Genomic DNA, 24,025 nt, shown 5'->3' with positions numbered 1-24,025 from the left:
AGATTGTTGAAAAGAAAAAGAAAATTAAATACAATAACAGTAAACGTGGTTCTCACATTGAAACCAGGCTCAAATAACTAGGCTACCATAGAAAAATTTCCAATTCTTGCATTATGATGTAAAAACAGATTTTTGTACAGATTTTGTACAACAAAATTCGTAATAACCTTTTATCATTTTTAGAAAACTTTAAATATATAGATAAAAATAGACAATTTTCATAGGTCCTACATGAAGATGAGAATGTTCTGTTCCAAGGGCTTGCATAGAGCGCAAATGTGGTTATAATATAGAACAACTAGACATTAATATCTTTAAGATTTCAAAAGCATATAAACAATACCATGAGCACACTTTTTCTTCATAATCTATGCAAAAACAAACAAAGAAACAAAGAAAAAACAAAACAAAGAATGAAAAAACCCAGCAACCCAAACTTGTGTAACTGAAGAGGGGCAAAAGTTCAGCTGATGGTAACACTTTATGAATTGTAATATTTACACCATTTTATTAAGCTCTTAATCTTATGAATTGTTTCCCCCTTAATCCTTAACATTTCCATTTATGTACCAAGCCAAATACTGAGGCATTCCTAAAGGTCTTGAAAGTATATACTGTAAAACTATTAAACCGACTTACAGGTGACTCTATGCAAGGAGCAGAGCAATGGCAGATGCTACTACATATTTCAGTTGTAGGTTTTAATTCTCTTTCAGGTATGAATGATTCAAAAGCTTGCCACAAGTCCATCAAAATTTACAGCTGTTAACCCTTTAAAGACTGCATATGAAAAAACTGGGGTACAGAATCTCTGAAGTATTCAAGCAACTATGAAAAAATCATGATTAAAAAACAATGTTACTATAAAGTATTTGGTAATGATATTTAATGAAAAATATTGCTCGACGTTTCTTTAAAAAAATTACCATGATGTGAACTTGTATATACAACTTTTCTATTGTCAGAAAAGGATTGTGGTGGACTAAATAAGGGTGTACCAGCATGATAAGCAGGGGTGGCTCCAGGCCCCAGCACGCCAAGCGCACGCTTGGGGCGGCATGCCGCGGGCGGCGCTCTGCCGGTCGCCGGGAGGGCGGCAGGCAGCACCGGTGCCTGCGGGTAGTCCACTGGAGCCGCCTGCCGCCCTCCTTGCGACCGGCAGAGTGCTCCTCGCAGCATGCCGCCATGCTTGGGGCGGCGAAATGTCTAGAGCCGCCCCGATGGCAAGGAAAGACCTACAAAACAATAGAAGCACAGAGCTAGAGTTTACAAATCTTTAGATTTCTTTTTTAATTTGATAAAATGATATCCAATCAGAACTATTTTGTAAAAGAGAATTTTCTTAAGTTAGGCATCTTAGACATTTAAGATTCTGATATGTTTCCATGTAATAAATAATATTTTATATGCATACATTACAGATGAAGAAAGCATAATCACAAAACTTACAGTAACAACGCTGATTCACCAAATCAGTCTTCAAAGGGGTAACTTAAAATTATGCAAAGCAAGGAACATAATGTAATAAGCAGTGTAATGCAGCTTACTTCCAGTTATCAGCACAAAGGTGAAAACACATTGTAGCTTTCATAAAGACAGTGAAAATAACACATAACCACCCTTCCCTAAGATCAGGTGAGGGAAGAACAATAGACTTCAACTGTATCACTCAGCTCTACGTGGTATTGGACTGATACATCAAGTGTTTGTTAGGTTTTCTTTTTAGCAACATTGACGTAATCTGACATTAACATATAAAAATATTTCTGGTGTTCTGACTTGCTGCTCAGCCACAGTCCATTCTTAAAAGTGCTGTTTCAGGGCACTAATCAGGAATCAATATACAAATAAAAGTGGCTGATACGGAATTCTGATTCGTTACCAGATGCTTAAGATCTCATTCATTAATACTGTGACTCCAGGACAAATATTTACATGCCTGCATGCGTTAAAACTAGAAAGGCGTCTTTCTGACAAACAGGGTGACAAAACATTATCTAAAATGTTCATTTTCCTAAATGCTAGTATTCTACTGCATACATAATACCTTCCTGGTGTGGTTTGTGTTTACATACTGTACATGTGACCAACAGTTTGAATAAGAAGCAAAGTCTTTTTTTTCCCATAAACCCCTGCCAGTTTAGAATGAGAAATTATTACTCGTTTTATTTATATTTTTATGTTTATTTTAGGAAAAGAGACTTTGTGAACAGTAAAACAGTTTTGCTTACATTCAGCATTTCCTTTCTCTTAGACAAAATTTCATTTTACTTCATGTGGTCTAGCATCCATGTGTTGGTCTCCTGGAAAGCATGTGGAAAAAAAGTCTTCAGAAGAAAACCCACGTTCACAGAGTTTGAAAATTGAATATAACAGGTTTTTTTTCCTTTTACTTTTTTTTGTCGGAATCCTCTTACGCCCCCATACAAGTTTACTTCTTAGCTGACTTGCTGGTTTAGGTATGACAAAACAGTCTGTAAGTGTAGGTGGATACTGCTGGAAGGATTGTTTGATGTGCTCAAATACAGAATCATCAGAGGAGGACAGAGTTTTCATTCCATTAAAAAGGGAATGCTAGGCCTTGTTCTGACTGGTCTATAACTTTGTATACAAGGATCCAATAGCAAAGCTGCAGTTTTTGACTGTAAGAAGAGTAAAACTTGTACATTTACAAACATTCTCTAGGTCTCTGGCTTGAGCCACAGGTGATAACCAAAGAAGAACACTCTTGCAGAATACTTTAAACTTTTGAAGAACATTGATACACAAAGTTAAGGAAGTTGCCTTGAAAACACTTTGTTGTTGTAGAACTTCCAAATAATGAATGTCTTACTGCAAAGCTCTTTACCGTAGCACAAATTGCTTCAGCAGGAAAAATTCAGTACATGACTGTAGTTTTCAAATAAAGTCGTCCATCTAAAATAAGAAAACAAATATTTTTTTAAAATATTCATTCTTGTACTGTATCAACAGAAATAACAGTTACTTTGTAAAATGGATAACTGGAAAATGTCATGCGCCATAAAGCTATTTTAAATGAGCAATGTTATCAAGAAAATCTGTTGTCATCAAGAAATCTGTTGACCTGTCACTGATGTAACATCACCTATATGTATTCAAAATTAACTCCATCAATAATTACATACAGTTTGCAAGATTTGGACACTGCAACTGTTTCCAATACCTGTAAAGCTTTTATATATGCTGCATTCATATCAATACATGGAGACTAGGAAAGTAGGTGGAGCTTCTGTGCATGTTTTTTTACCGATATGCAAACTTAACTGAGTACTACTGAACAGCAATTCCTTCCTTCATGGTTACAGAGCAAAAATATTCCTGCATACAACTATAAGTACTACCATCATTAAAGGCATAGCTTATAACTTATGCTTTAGCTGTGTTGTTAAATACACCGTGTAATGTAACCATTGTGCACTTCTGTAGCTATTTATATAGAACCCGGTATAGGATATTTAATCAGTATCAGTGAGCCTTTTCTCCCATAAGTGAGATTAACTAAACAATTACTATGTTAAAGATGCAATCATATCTCTCAATTTTTATCATCCAACAGAGAAACAGACAAGTGGTGGGGAACCATGAGTAATAAATAATAAATTATTTGAGTCAGTAACACTAGAAATAAAAGCACTGGGATGGATAGAGCCTTCCACCCAAAAGTATTGTAACCTGATTTATAAGTATGAAGCTAAACCTACTGCTTTATGAGTTCAAGATGTAAAATATATAGCTCTATGTATATGTATATTTCAAGAGTATTGGATAATTCTTACTGTGCTGTCTTGTGTATAAAAGGAACAGGTTCTCTGGCTCTAAACTACTGAGATTAAGGCAAATTGTGAAGCACATTAATCATGTACAGTGGATAATTATGAAACACCCAGCCTAACCATGAACCTCAGAGCACTACACTACACATCTGTATTTGAAGACACATGCAGCACGTAAGTCCTTTTGGTTCAACCCCAATATACCAACAAGTATTTGCAATACGTTTTTCAATTCAACCTAGTTAAACTGAATTAGTCTGTAAAGTTCACATTAGGAGAAATTAAGGTCAACAATTCTGTGCAATGCAGATTTACTGATAACGAAGGAAGTCTATTAAATACTCAGACAACTGCATAAAACACCTGCATCCGTGAAATGATCCGACTATAAATACTGAGAGAAACAGAGAGAAGTTTCCCTGAAGAGCAGCTGATATTATAACACAAATGTAACTGACCATATTCTTTCCTCAGGTACACCCCTGGCAACCCCATTGTCAAGCTTCTGTGGTGGCTGCGCACAGGGAGAAAGGGCAGACTTAGCATCTATTTCTTTCCTCTCCTGCAGTTGTTTTGCCCATTTCCCCTCTATTCTTAATTTCATTTTGCATCACTTTTCCTGATCTTTTCTCCCCTTCCCTCTTCTCTGCCCCTCTCCTTTTCCCAGAAGTTCCAAACCTTTTTCAGTGGAGTGTTCCACCCTCCCACTGCTTGCCACCACTTAATCTCAGAACCATTTCAGTGTTCTCTTTGCTCTTTATGTTCTTTGTGCACTACAGATAAAAAGGAATTGAGTAAAGCCTCAATTTAAAGGTTTTTTATTCTTCGGTGATGCATGGAGTGCAACCAAAATGTTTGTGAGAATCCTGGGGGGGGAAGAATGAACATGTAAAAACTAGCCTGGTAAATATCAAATCAGGTGGTATGATAAAACCTATTTAAAAATTGTAAAACTTAGGCTGGCTGGACCCATTACAGGCTATAGTTACATATAATTGTCCTGCACACATTTAATAAACAGCAACAATAATACTAAAGCTGTCTCAGTACCTCTGTAGGAGAATTACTCTATAGTATATACCAGCACTTTGGATATCTTGAATGTGTGGGTGCTAATGAGCGCTAGGCATAACTCCTGGGCCTAAATTCAGTGACTTATATTTTATTTGACTATACTTGTCTTTTAAATAAAAGACTCTACATGTCTTTTAAATAAAATGTTTAGTTTCAAATATTCTCAATGAAAATACACCTCTACCCCGATATAATGCGACCCGATATAACACAAATTCGGATATAACGTGGTAAAGCAGCGCTCTGAGGGGGAGGGGCTGCGCACTCCAGCGGATCAAAGCAAGTTCAATATAACGAGGTTTCACCTATAGCGCGGTAAGATTTTTTGGCTCCCGAGGACAGTGTTATATCGGGGTAGAGGTGTATGTCTGTATGATGCTGAACTCTTCTAACCACTCATATGAAACAAAGGATATGTAGACAACAGCAGTACATTTAAAAAAATCATTGCTTCAGGAGTCAATTTGACACTGAAGTCGATGGGAGTTTTTTTTAAATGAGAGCAGGAGAAGGCCTTGCGTTTTCCATCTAAAGTCAACAAAAGACAATACTGATAAAGATCTTAAATAAACTCTCTTTCCTTTACAGAGTCAAACACATATTTGTTTTTAAAACTTGTTACCTTCTATGATATGATGGATATGTATGATAAAATATAAACCTCATTGTTCCTCAACCAGCCAATTGGTGGATCATAAAATGTGCCATTAATTACCTTTATATGGATAATTACCTTAGAATGCTATATGTGAGCTAAGTATCTGATCTAATCGTACAATGCTATATGTCAGGGGTCGGCAACCACTGGCGCGCGGCTTGCCACAGTAAGCACTCTGGTGGGCCTAGCCACTTTGTTTGCCTGCTGCATCGGCAGGTTTGGCCGATTGCAGCTCCCACTGGCTGCCGTTCGCTGTCCCAGGCCAATGGGGGTGGAGGGAAGCCGTGGCCAGCACATCCCTCGCCTGCGCCGCTTCCCGCTGCCCCCATTGGCCTGGGATGGTGAACTGCGGCCAGTGGGAGCCCTGGTCTGCCGAACCTGCCGACACAGTAAATAAGCTGGCCTGGCCGGCCAGAGGTTGCCAACCCCTGCTATATGTGATCTAAATATCTGATCTAATCCTATTATAAGGTTCCTTATAATACATCTTTATTCTCTCTTAACTTGTTTGACTAATTCTGCTAACAGATGGACAAATGTAGCAAGCATTAAATATGTCAGCTGTAAAATATATGCCACCTGCCACAGTTACTGTAGATTAGGCACTTTAAAGATTAAGTCACACTTAGTAAGATTTTAACGGTTTCCAGAAATTGCAAAATATTTTATTTAATTTTTCAAAATTCACAACAGGAGGGATAAGATACAAAAATGAACAACTTTTTCTTTAGGACCCATTGCACCAAACTGCGCTTTGAAAAATATAATACCTATGCCAAGGTACTCTTCTCAAGAGACTGCTCATGGTAAACTTACAAGCAGGAGAAAGAGAAGGAGTTTATGTAGGTTTTATGTTCTTCTCCAAGTACACATGCTGTATATAGCAAATAACCTCATGAAACTACATGTAAAGAACAAACAGGCAACTCGCTCTTCATCTCAGAGACGTGGTGACATCAAATCCCAAGGGCAAATGTTGAGTGGTCTGTGAGTTGCTATAGCCTCATATTATGATCTAATATAGCTTCTCTAATACAGTACGTCTATCCTCTTCTCCCCTTTCTTTTCCTCAGATTACTCCCTCTCATCCCATACAGGTCTCACCTCTCCTTTCTCCAAGCTCCAGCTGGAGTGACTGGAGCCCATCAATGCTGTTACCAAAGTGATCTTGGCCTTATGAAGATGTTGACAAAATTCTTGTATGGACCCCACTGCAGTGTTATCATTAGTAGGGTTTCCTAACTCAGTGGAGCATACCAAAGAACCCATAAAACCTGATAGCTAAACAGGGCCTTGCATGTACATTATATTTTATTGAGTTTAGTATATGTAGATTTTATATACAGGCACACAAAGATATTGTGTATATGATTAACAGAAATATATTATATTCCCCCACAGACAACCTCAGTGGTTTGCACATTGGCCTGCTAAACCCAAAGTTGTGAGTTCAATCCTTGAGGGGGCCACTTAGGGATCTAGGGCAAAATAGTACTTGGTCCTGCTAGTGAAGGCAGAGGGCTGGACTCAATGATCTTTCAAGGTTCCTTCCAGTTCTAGGAGATAGGATATCTCCATTAATCTTAAGAGGAGAGGGATAGCTCAGTGGTTTGAGCATTGGCTTGCTAAACCCAGGGTTATGAGTTCAGTCCCTGAGGGGGCCATTTAGGGAACTGGGGTAAAAATGTGACTGGGGGTTAGACTAGATGATCTTCTGAGGTCCCTTCCAACCTTGATATTCTATGAAAATATATACAAATAAACTCTGCTTATTTGCTCTATGTACATGTCTATAAAGATGGAGTATGTTTTTGTCACTATGAATACTGTTTTCACAAGGTACTGTACAATGCTAGAGGTATGCATGTTATAAATACACAGTAATACATCCCAGTCTTAATGTTAAATATGAAATACAAATTAGGAAAATTGTGATAACTTGCTGAGTAAAAGCACTTATAATTAGCAGAATTTAACTATGTTTTAATTGGTCTCCTGTAAATGTCAATATTCAGCAAGATTGAGTTACTAAAAGGAGCTTGCACAATGTGAAAGTGCCCACACTCTTAACACTCATATTTGTTTTTGTTTGTGGGGGACGTGATGACAGGAGTTATAGTCCAGGCAAGGGAGTATTTAATTTTTTTAAAAAATCCTTTTTAATTAAAACTCATCTTGAGGTTTTTGAATAAACACATCCAAATAGTTACAAGGTCAGAAATGTCATGGACAAAAAACAATTTTGACCTAACACTTGAAAAGGGTAGGGTAGGGGGAGGGGGAGTTTGAAGCAATACATATGTCATGAAATACATCCCCTTTGAGAAGTAAACTGGGGAATATTTACATTCACACTTGTGTAACATGTGCAACATTCAGCTTCTGGCAGTCTAAAAATTTTGCTGGATAAAATGCAACTGTATTACAGTATTATTTCTGTTAACATATGCAACTGTAATAGTGTAAAATCTATATGACATTTCAAGTGTTGCTTTAGGTTGCAATTTAATAAATAAAATAATCCTGCAGTTAAATCAATGTCAAGTAGAATGTAGTGTGCAAAAGAGGATGAACCACCCTTGGGATGAGCCACTGAGGCTGTTTGAGATCAGAATCTATTGTGTATTATTAGGTTACCAAAAGAAACTACACCATTTTGCTCAAGAAATTCCCTGAAAAAGCACAGGAACAAATCTGCACAGACACACCCCTAGAAGCCTGACCAGGGGTATTCTATCTGCTACCCAAGATCCATAAACCTGGAACTCCTGAATGCACCATCGTCTCAGGTATTGGCACCCTGACAGCAGGTTTGTCTGGCTATGTAGACTCTCTCCTCAGGCCCTATGCTACCAGCACTCCTAGCTATCTTCGAGACACCACTGACTTCCTGAGGAATCTACAATCCATTGGTGATCTTCCTGAAAACACCATCCGGGCCACTCTGGATGTAGAAGCCCCCACATCAACATTCCACACAAAGATGGACTACAAGTCGTTAGGAACAGTATCGCCGATAATGTCACGGCAAACCTGGTGACTGAACTTTGTGACTTTGTCCTCACCCCCAACTATTTCACATTTGGGGACAATGTATACCTTCAAGTCAGAGACACTGCTTTGAGTACCCACATGGCCCCACAGTATGCCAACATTTTTATGGCTAACTTAGAACAGTGCTTCCTCAGCTCTCATCCCCTAACGTCTCTGCTCTACTTGCGCTACACTGATGACATCTTCATCATTTGGACCCATGGAAAGAAGCCCTTGAGGAATTCCACCATGATTTCAACAATTTCCATCCCTCCATCAACCTCAGCCTGGACCAGCCCACACAATAGATCCATTTCCTGGACACTATAGTGCTAATAAGCAATGGTCACATAAACACCACCCTATACCGGAAACCTACTGACCACTATACTTACCTACATGCCTCCAGCTTTATCCAGAGCACATCACACGATCCATTTTCTACAGCCAAGCTCTCAGATACAACCACTTTTGCTCCAATCCCTCAGACAGAGGCAAACACCTACAAAGTGTCTATCAAGCATTCTTAAAACTACAATACCCACCTGCTGAAGTGAAGAAACAGATTGACAGAGCCAGAAGAATACCCAGAAATCATCTACTCCAGGACAGGCCCAATAAAAAAGTAACAGAATGTCACTAGCCATCACCTTCAGCCCCCGACTAAAACCTTGCCAGTGCATCATCAAGGATCTACAACCTATCCTGAAAGACAATCCCTCACTCTCACAGCTCTTGGGAGATAGGCCAGTCCTTGCTTACAGACAGTTCCCCAACCTGAAGCAAATACTCACCTGCAACCAAACACCATGCAACAAAAACACTAACCCAGGAACCTATCCTTGCAACAAAGCCTGTTACCACCTCTGTCCACATATCTATTCAGGAGACACCATCATAGGACCTAATCACATAAGCCACACCATCAGAGGCTCATTCACCTGAACATCTACCAATGTGATATATGCCATCATGAGCCAGCAATGCCCCTCTGCCATGTACATTGGCCAAACAGTTTCTATTCAAAAGAATAAATGGACTCAAATCAGAGGTCAAGAATTGTAACAATCAAAAACCAGTCAGAGAACACTTCAACCTCCCTAGTCACTAAATTACAGACCTAAAAATTGGAATTCTCAAAAAAAATAAATCTTCAAAAACAGACTCCAATGAGAAACTGCAGAACTGGAATTAATTTGTAAACTGGCCACCATTAAATTAGTCTTGAATAAAGACTGGGAGTGGATGGGTCATTACACAAAGTAAAAACTATTTCCCCATGCTAATTTTCTCCTACTGTTACTCACACCTTCTTGTCAACTGTTTGAAATGGGCCATCCTGATTATCACTACATCCGTTTTTTTTCTCCTGCTGATAATAGCCCACCTTAATTGATTAGTCTCATTATAGTTGGTATGGTAACACCCATTTTTTCATGTTCTCGGTTTATATATCTTCCAACTGTATTTTCCACTGTATGCATCCGATGAAGTGGGTTTTAGCCCATGAAAGCTTATGCTCAAATAAATTTGTTAGTCTCTAAGCTGCCACATCTTTTACTGATACTACAGTGATGGCTGCTTTATAAATGTGCATATTAAAAATGACCATCATTATTCTAGTACAGGGGTCAGCAACCTCTGGCACACGGCTCGCCATGGTAAGCACCCTGGTGGTCCGGACCAGTTTGTTTATCTGCTGCATCAGCAAGTTCGGCTGACCGCGGCTCCCACTGGCTGCAGTTCACCGTCCCAGGCCAATGGGGATGGCGGGAAGCCGCAGCCAGTATATCACTCAGCCCGCACCGCTTCCCGAAGCCCCCATTGGCCTGGGACAGCAAACCGCAGCCAGTGGGAGCCGCGGTCGGCCAAACCTGCCGATGCAGCAGGTAAACAAACTAACCTGGCCCACCAGGGTGCTTACCCTGGCGAGCTGTGTGCCAGAGGTTGCCGACCTCTGTTCTAGTAAAAATACCCTGCAATACTGGTTACAGCGGTGGTTTTTTAAAATCCATGAGCCCACATCCAAGGCTCTGGTGCCAAACTTGCACTCTGTGGATTACCAGTCAGCCAATTGCCATCAATAGAAGGCTACCAAGCAAACCCTTTTGTAGTGACAGGCTAAAGCCTTTGTAAATGGGGGAAGACTTGTTCTGGCTATGGAAGCAGGGAGAGGATACCTACAGTGTTTGACCAGAGAAGACCTAGGATCTATTCTCAGCACTACCACTCACCATCTTTGGACAAGTAATTTCATCTCTACACTTTTGCTTTCCTTTCTTTTTTCTTTTCTTTTTAGATTGCAAATAATTTGCGGGCAGGGACTGTTTCTTACTGAGTCTGTACTGTGCCTAGTACGATAGGGCCCAGACTTCAGCTGAGGTCTCTAGAGGCTACCATAATAAAAATAATAAACTAACATATCACCCTGATTCTATTTTACCTGAAACTATAGATCAGGGGTCAGCAACCTCTGACACATGGCTCACCAGGGTAAGTATCCTTGCGGGCCAGGCCAGTTTATTTATCTGCCACGTTGACAGGTTCGGTGGACTGCAGCTCCCACTGCCCGCGGTTCACCATCCCAGGCCAATGGGAGTGGCAGGAAGCCGCGGCCAGCCAGGGCTCGCTCTAGCAAGGGCCACCTTAAGCAAAAAAAAATTTGGCTGTCTCCACCCCAACCCTGAGCTTCCCTCCACACCCTCCTGCTGCCCCAGCCCTGGGCTCTCCCCCCACCACCTGCACCCCCTGCTGCCCTAGCTCTGGGCCTCCCCCGACCCGCATCCTCCTGCAGCCCCAGCCCTGGGCTCACCCCCCCCGACCCCACCCCCTGCCATCCCCAACCCTGGCTCTCCCCATAACACCCATGCCTGTGCTGCCCAGCTCGGGCTCTCCCTCCCAACCACACCCCCGCACCCAGACCTGGGCCTCACCCCTGACCCACACCCCCCCTGGCCCCCCCGCCCCAGGCCCGGGGGCTTTTTTTCCCCCCTTCCCCCAAAATAAAAAACCCCATGCTCCCAGCCCTGCTTCCACCTTCCCACCAGTGCCGCCCCCCCACACCCCCCCTGCCACCCAGCCTGGGGCTCTCCCCACTCCATCTGCACCCTCCTTCCCGCCCAGCCCTGGTCACTGGTAACTGCTCCCAGGGCGGGTCTTTCAGCCAGGAATTTTGGATGTGCAAAAACAACAGACAGGATGGTTCCCATATGGTAAGAACTGCAGTAAAAGAGGAACAATTTTCACTTGTGCGATTGCAGATATCTGGATGCAATTATAAGACTGTCCCTCAGCGAAATGAAGGAAAAGTTGAGATGCCCTTTATTATTCTTTTGTCCACTCTTGTTCTAAATGGGGAATTCCAAGGCAATATCACTGTCTTCTTTGAAAGAAATAAAAACTAAAAAAAAAAAGGCAATGGCTGTTGAAAATAGCAATTCCAGTCCTAAAAAACACTGGGAAGCATTTCTTGCTCAATTTTATCCTACTTTTTCTACAGCAAGGATCAGTATATTTGATTTGGGAGAAATGAAATAACAGCTGCCCAAATTGAGCTTGAGCACCCCTGAATTTTGAGGTGTTCAAATCTGGAAGGCAGGTGCTAGATTCCCTTTCTGAATATTAGTTGAATCTGGAAAGGAAAAGTCAATTTCTGCTTCCATGGCTCAGAAGTGGAAATCCTCCTACGTGCCTGGTACTATATCTAAAGCTGCCCAGGTCCAGAGCCTACCCTCTCTTACTTTTCATTTTAAATTCTAGTGGAATCTACATACCTCCCTGCTAGACTTCAGATAGAGAGGGGCACTGTCCATATAGTCCACCCAATTCCTACTTTGGGGGCTGCAAGGTGATGTCACACCAATATTCCTTATCCAGTCTGGGGCCGTCTTCTGAAGGGGATATCTGGGCCAAAGTCTTCTACTCCTTGGGCACACTTGTTCCCTATTTACAGTGCCACCCCGCTGTAGCAGTGAGCTCTCCATTCACAGCAAGCTGTGAGGTTTCAGCTATCATACTCCATCCCTTGTTGATAGCAGCCAAGGGAATGCTGGGAAAGTAGTTATTTCCCAGCTCCAGGGCTGGCTCTATAGGCAGGGAGCTAACCAAGGAATTATAGCTCCCATGGCCCCCTGTTGGTTCTCAACTCCCAGGCTCGATCCCTGCCAGCTGCAGCCCCTGCAAATGGGCTGCCCCAAGCAGCTGCTTGCTTTGCTGGTGCCTAGAGCTGCCCCTGCAGCCAGCACATCCCTTGCCTGCCGCCCCCATTGGCCTGGGACAGTGAACCATGGCCAGTGGGAGCCGTGGTCCACCGAACCTGCCAACACAGCAGGTAAACAAAGTGGCCCAGCACGCCAGGATGTTTACCCTGGCGAGCCACATGCCAGAGGTTGCCAACCCCTGCTATAGATTTTTCTAATACTGCTAAAAAAATAATCCATTTGAAGGCCACTTTCTTTAATGGCAGTTGAAATGAGCTGAGCTCAGAAAGAATGCCCTTTGCAAACCAAATACTACCATATAACCACCAGCCCAAACCTTGGCTCTCATTGAAGTCACTGGGAATGTTACACTGAAATTCAGTGGACCAGGCCCATTACTACTACAGTCTGAATACTTTCAAAGTATGTCAATTTTGATTCTAGCCAGCTGATGTAATTACAATGTATTTCTCCTTCTCTCTGCAAATAGGGTGGCATGCAGGCAAAGGAAATATCACACCAATATAAGTTAATGTAACACACATTTTATGACTTTAGAGTCATTATGGTTTTTTGTCCCAAACATTTTATACACTGCGGTACTAGAGTGCAAAACATCATGATCCAGCCTCAGTGCAATATATTAAAAGAAATAAAATATTTGTGACACAAAATAGTGTTACTTTTATTTAAATAAAAGAAAAGATGCTCACTTGAGCTCACTTGTATTTCCTGTTAGGAAGCAGCTTTATTGAAAATGACAGTTATTTTCTCAGAAGTTATTTCCAGGTACCTGTAATCTAATGAGGTTTATCCCTTTCAAGGAACAGCTGTGCATGCATGCCTGAATTCACACAACCTCTTCAGCCCAGAGCTGATAAATAGCACCAGCAAGCCACAGTTGAAGCACTTTTATATTATATTATCGGCCAAGTTATTTGTTTTAATAAGATGGGGCAAATGTGAATCATAGTGTACTTCTAACCTTTCATTCAACCTGATGTTTTAATCATTTGGAGGAAGAAATAATAATAATAATAATAATAATGAATGGCAAACAAATGATCATGATTGAAGTGGTGTTTGACAAGAAGGCAATGGGAAGTCAAAAGAAACACAAACATATTGCAACAGACGGAAAGGATCTGAATCAAATTGTAACTCTTCTTCGAAAAACTTAAGAGGAAGCAGCTAATTAAGGGTGAAATCTATTTTTGCCTACTCTTCATATATGCAGACAAAAGAGGATTTATTTACCACAAAAAGCAGGAAGACCCCAAAATGGGAGTCTGACTGCTTAACTATGGGAAAACCATTTAAGATGAGGGTGATGTTCTTTCAAAGACAAAAAATCTGACAGAGAGCATAATCCTGGCGTTTCTAAAGTAAGTTCAGTTCATCATATATGGCTAATTATTAATCTTTACAAAAATAACATGCCTAGAATGGAAAAGACTCCTCCTCGGTACAAGATCATCAATAACGCTAAAGCCTTTATAAGATTCAGATAGGGGTCAACTGAGGGAGATGAGACGCAGGTCATCACACTACTGCATGCCAAAAATGTGGTCTCTACACTAACCCAAAATGGTTGGTGAGGAGACAGGCAGGTCAAGGATTGATGTGCTGATTACACAGCACGAGTACCCATACCCTGTTAAGAAAATGGGATTGAGGAAAACGGGGCAGGGCTGGAGTGCAGCCTGCTCAAGAGTTGAAACTGGTGGATTTCATTCTCCAACCCTCCAGAAAAAATCAGTGTTTTCCCAGGTTTTATGCAGAGATCAGAGCCAGAACAAGGCATAAGTAGACTAAGCAATTGCTTAGGGCCTGGAGCAGCTCAAGGTGGTCCCCTATTAATTATTAGCATGTGTTTTGTTTGGGGAAGACCCCAAAATATTTCTGTTTAGGCCCCCTAATGGGCTAGTACAGCCTCTGGCACAGATAGATTATTTTCACCCAGCATGTTCAATAAACTCATTCAAGCATGAATGTATTTAAACACACTGAGATAAATGCTATCCCAATTTACCTTCTGTACAATACCACTGAATTCTACACATGACTTCCAAATTTAGCTCTTTGCATACTGTGAGTAATGACATACTTTTAATTTTTTCTACTCAGCATTCATTTACAGGTATTGTGCTAACATTTCATGTAAACATGCAGTGGAGTGATATTTTCATATTTACCTTTTTGAACTAAAGATTTTATATTTAAGATGTTTAAATTTTGCATCCAAATTGCCAGAGATTAAAATAGAGAATGGAAAAATATCCAATGAGCTGCCTAGGTGTTTGTAGTGTCTTTGAATATTAAAGTGAAATCTCCACTATTTCAGGATCTTCTCCTTTCAACAGTTTTCTCATATATTTTCATTGTTTATATGTTTTTCAATCACTTCTTAATCACATTGGATATTATGAGAACAAGCAAAAGGTCAAAAGTCTGATTAGTAAACTAACAATTCCGTTAAGTATCTGAACATATCTCCTGTTACTTAAAGATCATCCAGATGACACCGATCTTGCACTTTAAGTACACAAAAGACACTGATGTGGCAAAGTGAAAGGTTTGTTTCTTAAAAAGAAGATGTGAAGCAATAGTACACTATCTTATTATTGCTTTGTGAACTCGGCTACAGTTGTTCTGTTTGCATGAGCAAAAGAAAAGGACTTGCAGGAAACAAAAATACAAGAGAATTAATTACGGTGCTTTCAATCACTGAATCTGCATCTCTAGGCAACGTATTATGTCACTTCTCTTAAAAAAAACATCCCAACACTGAGGAATTCTTTGTAAAACCTTGTAATAGCATGAAGTTAATGCTAACTATTATAAGCTTGTGACCCAGCACAGCTCATTGTGATTAACTCACTTAATGTCACAGTGCGAATAATTCTTATGCTGATCAATTTTACAAAAGTTCTACATGACATGTAGTAGTCAGATTTAAGTTCCAGCTAAACAAATGCCTTACTTGGTATGGTGCTTTCAGAAGTACAAAAGCACAAAGTTATTTTTAGCAGAGCAGCAAGCAATCTTGGACTTGTGACTATTAGATGCTGAAAAGTCTAAGCATCAGACTTGGTCTCTGTCTCAGGCTATGTCTATACTACTGCAGGATCAATGCTGCTTTGATCTATGCACCGGGGGTCGGTTTAGCGGGTCTAGTGAAGACCCACTAAATCAACATCAGAATTCTCTCCAGTCAACTCTGGTACTCCACTGGAAATAACAGGAGTAAGGTAAGTCGATGGGAGAGTGTCTCCCGTCGACCCAGCATGGTGTAGACATCGCAGTAAGTCAACCTAAGCTACGTCGACTCTAGCTACATTACTCACGTAGCTGGAGCAGTATAAAATAGGTCAACTTCCTGCAGTATTGTAGAAATAGCCTGACACCTAACTCTCTTTCCCCTGAAGTGGAGGGATTGTTTCCCTTCCCCATATTTTGTTCTCAGTTTTGTATCGTCTCCTTATAGTTCCCCTCATATGGTTCTCATTTTTAAATAACCATCACCTGCCTAAGTAAATCCTACTGGTCCAAAACCTAAGACATAAAAAGAGATCTTGAACCAGGTCAAGAGGTGGATGCAGGGCAGGAATGGGTCAGTAACAAGGCTGGAGCAAGGTTAGAGTCAGGGGCGGCTCCAGACACCAGCCTACCAAGCACGTGCTTGGGGTGGCACCTCAGGACGGGGCGGCACTCGGGGTTTGTTTTTGGTTTTTTTTGGTTGCGGGGGCGGGGCTTGGGAGGCATGGCACCATGCCGGGGGGCAGGGACTTGGGCGGCACGGCGCTCGGCTAGGGCGGGCTTCAGCGACACGACACTCAGGAGGGCGGGGACTTGGGCGGTGCAGTGCGGAGCTCGGGAGGGGCAGGGGACTTGGGCGGTGTGACATGATGCTCGGGGGCGGGGACTTGGGTGGTGCGACGTGACGCTCGGGGACGGGGACTTGGGTGACGCGACGCTCGGGGGGCGGGGATATGGGCAATGCGATGCGATGCTCGGGGTGGGGGGTGGCACTCTTTGTTTTCGCTTGGGGCGGTAAAAATGTTAGAGCCGGCCCTGGTTAGAGTAAACTACAGACAAGGCTAGAGCAAGAACTGGATCAAGGGCAGGCTGGAAGCCTGGGGAGTCTGTCACACTGTGAGGTAGCAGGAGAGTTCCTAGCCGAGTAGTGTTGTTGCACAAACTATCTTGAGGCTCTGGCCAGGTCAGAGAAATACCTGTGCCTGGGGTTATCTGACCCAGGCCCGGCACAGGGATAGACTACTGCAGCATGCCTGAGGGCTGAGTCACTGCAGCAACTGTCATCGGAAGGGTGAATCATGGCACCCATTGAACATCCAGGATGCTTGCACCAACCCACATCAAACGCCCCTCCACCAGCCTCAGGGGAGGAGCTATGGAATCCAGAGCTCAAATGAGTTTGAAGGACAACTAATGAAAAACTGGGACAGGACTGAGAGTAACAGGGTCAAAAACAGGGACCCAAAAGAGGACAGACATTGAGCAGAGAACCCTGGACAGCACCCTCTGCTCTTCAAATGCATCCAGGAACTGCCCATATACATGACCTGAGGGAGGAGTGAAATAGGGCTCACAGTAACAGAGCACCTCCTCATCCAACATCATCCTCCTGGTAGGATGGATGCCCAGCGCCAAGAAAAGATTGACAAGGACATTTTGTGGCTTCATGGGGTCATGGGTGTGGTGTGCAAAAAGCAGGAGGTGCAGGGAAAAGTGCAGCCAGAACCTAAGGAGAAGGTTCTGGGGGAGCCGGAATAGGAGCTGCAACCTGGCATGCTCAAGGTAGATGTGTGCCAGAGTCTCCTTCATGCCACAAAAGAAGGGAATTACACCAGGTGCACACCCATGCTCATGGTTCTGTGAAGAAGCTGCCAAATAACATCCCTGTAGGCCAGGGGACCAGGATAGAATACGGACTAGCCCATCAGGGCTCCTCACCCTCCACTGGTGGGTGGGAGGTTCTGCCACTTGGTATCAGGGTGGGACACGAGGGTGAGGAAATGAAGGGTATGGAGCACGAGTGCATATAGCTGCTTCCTACGCGTGGTTTGGAAAAGGACTGTCTGAATGTCACGCAACTGGCTTGGGTGCTGTGGAGGGGCAGTCGGGCGGGCTCATGGAGCAGGGGCCTGATGGCATAAATCATGGAAGCTGAGTAAGAAGCCCTGGTCTGGCTCTGGGTTTGCCGGGTTTGCATCAGGACTCCCGATACTGATTTGGCTTGTCTATGGACTCTGACCTTAGTGCTGACCTGTGGCCTATCCCTGGACCCTGACTCTAGCACTGCCCTCGACTCGGACACAACCTTATGTCTGACTTCAAACACTGCTCATGCGACCAGGTCTGACTGCCTGGAACCAGAGCCTGACAACTAACCCCTGGAATTGGTTCCTTCAAAGTAACCAAGTCAATCCAAAAATGTGTGATGCAATATATAGTAAATACCATTAACACCATTATCTAAGAGAGGGGTTGGCAACCTTTGGCACGTGGCTTGCCAGGGTAAGCACCCTGGCGGGCTGGGCCAGTTTGTTTACCTGCCAGCACATCCCTTGCCCGCGCCGCTTCCTGCCACTCCCATTGGCCTAGAATGGCGAACCGTGGCCAGTGGGAGCCATGATCAGCCGAACCTGCAGACGTGGCAGGTAAACAAACTGGCCTGGCCTGCCAGGGAGCTTACCCTGGCAAGCTGCATGCCAGAGGTTGCCGACCCCTGAGCTAAGAGAAAAAATATCATTTTGATGGTTTCAAACTACACTCTTCCCTTAATACAAAGAACTGGAGCACCAACAGGATCATTTTCCTGCTTTCTTTCATGCTCATTTATTAGGATGGGATTGCAAATTCTCAGAAGGTTACTGCCCATTTCAATAGGATATAGCCATTTAAAGAAGGATTGAACTTTACTGCTTACACTAGCTTTTGCATATCAACTGTGATGCAAGTAACCATATTCTGACATCAATACTACATTAACACCACTGTTTTCCTGAATTTACAACTATACTCGCTCTCATTTGTTTGCCAACAAAGAATAACTGTCCTATATAAAACATGGAAGCAGAGTCACATGAGGCTGTAAAACAGATAGATTGTATTGCAGAAAGCTTATGGAAAATCCATTAAGGTTGCATGGGATGTCAAAACATATGTGAAACAAGCATGCTGCTTTTAGGTATTCTGTATGAAAGAAAGTTTTGGAAGACAATAGAACCAGGCAATCAGCTTCAGAACAAGAGTCAAGGTGACAGAAACCAAACCACATGTCATGCCCTAAGAAATGAGCAATGAACTAAAGTCACACATAATCCTGACTACAAAATAGAAACACAAATAGATCTTAATCAAGATCCTGGGTCTTAGCATGAGCGACATAGCTGAAAAACTGAAAAGAAAAAAAAAAGAAAAAAACAAAAAAGACAAAAAACAAAGCAGCCCATTAATCCTGATGAAGGCTTCATACTGAAAGATGTGTATATGGTTTAACTCAGTAGCCGGCCATTAAGCAAAGCTTGTTGTTTTACTGCTATATTGAATGAAAAATTCTGCATTTTAAATTGAAGGAAATTATTATTTGTCTCAAGTACTAATGCTGACTCAAGTGGGTTATTTTACAGTTCCTAATGCAGACTGGTTTCCTTGATTGACTGATGTGCTTTCATCTTGGGCATTTCTTTACACATGCACTTCCATACTTCAGTGATAGCTCTACCTTCTTTCTCAGTCCCTTTCCAGTGGCAATACTCTTCAGGGTAGATATTGCAGCATACCTCTTCTCCTCCACCCTCCAGCAACAGCTTAAACTGGCCTGATGACAGAATCAAGTAGCCTTTATGGTAGACCCTACTGCTGTCTGATTTGAATTTGGTGCTGTCTGAGACTTCACGAGTAGTGGTGACCCAGAAAACACAGCATGTCATGAAGCCAAGTTTTTGTACACTGTGTGGCTTCTGAAGCATACTATATACACTGGGTTGCTGTTGTGGTGAAGTCCCCAGATCACATGGAAACAGCAGCCTCCAACCAGAAAGAACACAATACCGCACTCTGTAAACAAAAGGTAACTAAGGCCGGGAAGAAAATAGGGCCAGATTAAATCATAGGCATTCAAGGCCCATCCCTAGGGCACCAACTCCGGAAGTCACATGATTTCATCAGCTTTCGTTCTTTGAGTAGTTTTCTACCCTTTATAGTGACAAACAGAGCTGGCTGAAATATTTTCCTGCTTGAAAATGTGATTTTCTCAAAAGAGGAAAATGTTGGCTTTGGTTTTTTTTTTTATTTTCCAATCAGAAAAATGAATGGAAAACATTTGTCCCAAATCAACATTTCAAAAGGAAAGGAAAGCTTTTGTTTCTTTTCCATCTTAAATGATGTTTCATTTTGATTAGGTTTAGGTCGGGCATCAGGAAAAACTTCCTAACTGTCAGAGTGGTTAAGAACTGGAATAAAATATCTAGGGAGGTGGTGGAATCTCCATCAGTGGAGATTTTTAAGAGCAGGTTAGACAAACACCTATCAGGAATGGTCTAGATTATGCTCAGTTCTGCCATGATTTCAGGGAACTGGACTAGATGACCTCTAGAGGTCCCTACCAGTTCTATGATTTTCCATTTTTGGTTTCTAGATTTTCCTTCCTTTGTCTCTTTTTTTTACTCCCCTCCTCTTTTTTTTCCCCCATCACTGTCCAAAGGAGGTGGGGTGGGGGAAGAGGGGCAAGAAAGAGTAGAAAAGTGTGAGAAAAAACAAGTTTTACATTTGTTACTGTTTTCCAACTGGGCAAAGTTTGAAAAATGTAAGAAAAGTGTGGGAAGTGCGTGTATCTTAATATCAAGTAGTCCAACAATATACTCAAAGGCTGGAAAATGAACTTAACAATGTACAGTTTTAAAAGAGCCATCACTCCTTTAAATATAAGAAAGTCTTTCCGAAAATGACCTACATCTTTATCATGACTTGGCAAAGTCGGACTCAGTACAGCAACTATTTCCTGCCTTGGATGCTTAGGGTCGGGCTGTGGAAATGTTTCTTACATAGATGAGCCTTACCCTGACGAGTAGTCTGAATTTAAGCTAATGGGACTATTTGTGTAAGTAAGTTCTCACTAACATAACTATGGTTTTCAGTCTGATCCATAGTACTTAAAATGGCATAGTTTTGTCCTCGTAGTCACTGTTTTGTGACAATCAGCAGAATATTATAGCACATAAAAAGGCATGAATTTGTTCAATGGACCTGACTCTTCATTCAGTTATTTCAGATTTAGATGGCATCCCATCAATGAAGCCAGAGGCAGGCACAATGACTGTAATTTTTACTTTGAATTCATCAACATGCAAACATACTGTAAACATAGTCACCACAATGACTGTGAATATCTATGTGACAGAGTGAAAAGCGGAAAGAGAGTAAATTATTGCTTCTCTTTATTTTATGTTTGTATTCAATATAGTTTGATTACTTGAAAGGACTTGTAGCCAACATACTGCAGTATGAAACAATATCATGAAAAATATGTCTCCTAATGCAAAGGTTGCACTGACAGTTTGTCATAGGCAAAATCTACAAAATCAACAAAGAGGCTAAACAAACAAGTCAAAAGTTGAACTAACTAATATGGTACTGTATATTTTTAGCAATATCTATTCTAATGTCTTGTACATAACCAGTACTGTAAATATTTTGGTCCTGGCTTTATTACACATTTTTTCCAATGCTAGTTCCAGCTCTTTGTGATCCATCCTTTATGACTGCCATAACAAAACCACTATTATGCCATTACTGTTTCTTCTAAGCTATTAGAAACCACATCACTTTTTCACAAATAAAGCTGACAAGACTATAATAGAAAAAAATGTTCCTTTTACCATAACTGATACACACTTTATGTTTTTCAACTAGGAAAAATAAAACAACATTGCATTATCTTTATTTATGCTTCTCTTTCCCCAGATGTCCTGCAGGTGTTATAGAAACTTAGCATCCTCCTTATAAAGAGTCAAAAAGCTAGTTTTTAAAACCAGTGGCCTATTCTATACAACACATTTTCCTCTTTACTGGCCACCTGGCTAGTTCACTGAGAGAAGAATATGTATTATAGATATATTCTGACAGTAAATCCTAACTGGAATGAGATGCTGGCTAGGTATCCTTCTAAATGCATTAATTGTAGTTCAACTTCCTTTACACTTTTATTGATTGAATGACTGATCTTTTTAAAAGGAGCCATATTTTCAAAAGATATAAAGTTACTATTAGAGAGGGGGTCAAATCAAATCTGTGGGCAAGTCTGAGTACTGGAACAATTTGAGGCCTAGCCACCAGGCTAAATTACATCAGTATAAGAATAACCACTGCTAAAACTTGTAACTTCTAAAATTAACATGATAACTGTTGGCATATTTCACTCAGTCAGTCTGAAATGAAGCTTTTGTTGTATTGATGACTTTAGAGATATTTAAACATTTGAGTATTTTAATATAAAATACCATGCAAGGGAACTACAATGGGGGAGTGGGGTGGTGCTGTGTGCTTACCTAAAATAGGTGATAAATGTTACAAGAGGTATGTAAAAATGTTATCTCTTGCTCTGTCTCTCCATCATGCTGGCAAGAAAGTTCAGTGATGAAGATTCATACATCAAGGTACCAATGAAGTCATTACCTTTGGATACTTTAAAGTTAAAAGAACAGATTACAGTGGTCCCTTCTGGACTTGGAGTCTATGACTCCTCATCATGAGTAACTTGGCATAGCTCTCATCATACTTGGCACTCTCTTAGCACACTTCTAATGATAAAAGAAGATACTAGTTAAATGAGATTTGTCCTAACCTAAGACACACTATCACTATCCTTAGAAAAGTGCAGAAAAAGCTTCTCTTTTACAACCACCAATTTTGAATTTCTAAACAGATTGTTTTTAATACGTTTGCTAATTGTTCGAGGTTTTGCTTTGCTGATCATCTTTGAAATTCTAAGAGCAAAACTCTCTTATTGGATATGCACTCCATATTTCTCATCCATCAGAACTCCCTCTGATGCAACAGAAGTTCTGTGCATGGAACAAATTCAGAGTACACATCAGAGATTGACATGCTGGCTGGAGAGGAAAATACTGCCATTGGAACGTGGCTCTCACTGGTTTTACACAGGCCTAACAAAAAAGAATGCAAATAAGTCAGTTTAGTACGATTTTCTTATATTGAAATCCATGCTGTCTGGCTTTATTCAAATTAGTACTGTAAACTATTCCGTTGCTAAATCCTACAAAATAGCTCCTAGTACACCCCATACTAGAGTCAAACAAACCAGTCAATAACTGATTATTAATAGTTATAAATTGTAGTATTTTGCATCATCCCTGTTTGTCACTTTCTAATTCCTGGTAATCTGATCAGTCGTTAAAGAACACATAAAAGGATTAGTTAAAAATAACAGTTGCACTTCTATAGTGCCTTACATTAACTAAATATCACAACACCCTTGTGAAATATGGAAGCATTTGTGCTGCCATGGACAAGTCAGCAGATAAAAGCTCTATGCAGCTGGTTACAGTTATGGTGTGACTGGTTGAAAAATTAAGAAACCATGCACAATTATAAATTCTTTCATCTTATTATTCAGCAGCATAAAAAACAGATGCAAAACATGCAGGGACCCTAAACAGCCCTTTCCACTGAAATCTGGCTCTGAACTGAAATTATATAATTATTTCTTTCTGGATTCGAACAAGGACAGTTCTTCTACAGTCTATGCTTGTCACCCCTGGCCTATCACTAATTATATCCCACAGTCCACTCATTCCTAGGACCTTGATTTGGGTTTGGATGAGATATGGCTTGTGTGTGCACCATTCCCAGAAAGGATACCATTCAACATAAAGCTATGGCAAAAGGACATAAATACCTACAATGATAAATGTAAAAAAAAAAAAAAAAAAAAGCCATTTCCCTGTTGTAGGCAAACCAAAACCCAGCTTCAACTAACAGATATGTAAGTACATAAGGGAAGGTAAAGAAAAACAGACAGAAAAAACAGCTACTGAGCTGTATGATACTTTTGTGTGATACTGGAAAAATTCTTTCCTATCTCCATGTTCGCATAGAAAACCACTGGCAGAGCTTAAATTAAATCCAGACCTCCTCACTCCTGGTCTCTCCCTCTAACAAATTAAAATTTTTAAGGGCAAGTGGTTTTCTGAGTTTCAATTACTAATTTACTATAATTT

At 41.2% G+C, this 24,025-nt stretch overlaps 1 protein-coding gene across 3 annotated transcripts in view; it reads right to left on the bottom strand.

The window, feature by feature from the left end:
- Positions 1 to 1,346: 1,346 nt before the first annotated feature.
- The window catches only part of DACH1 (dachshund family transcription factor 1), a 457,196-nt gene continuing 434,517 nt past the window's right edge, over positions 1,347 to 24,025 (bottom strand). For all 3 annotated transcript variants that reach the window (XM_075061553.1, XM_032794125.2, XM_032794126.2), the window contains one exon: positions 1,347 to 2,916. In XM_075061553.1, the coding sequence (XP_074917654.1) occupies positions 2,879 to 2,916 (38 nt within the window). In that variant the 3' untranslated portion in view covers positions 1,347 to 2,878. The remainder of the gene's footprint in view (positions 2,917 to 24,025) is intronic.

Source organism: Chelonoidis abingdonii, chromosome 1 (assembly GCF_003597395.2).
Source record: "Chelonoidis abingdonii isolate Lonesome George chromosome 1, CheloAbing_2.0, whole genome shotgun sequence".
Lineage (NCBI taxonomy): Eukaryota > Metazoa > Chordata > Testudines > Testudinidae > Chelonoidis > Chelonoidis abingdonii.
This window is presented reverse-complemented; position numbering and strand designations above follow the sequence as displayed.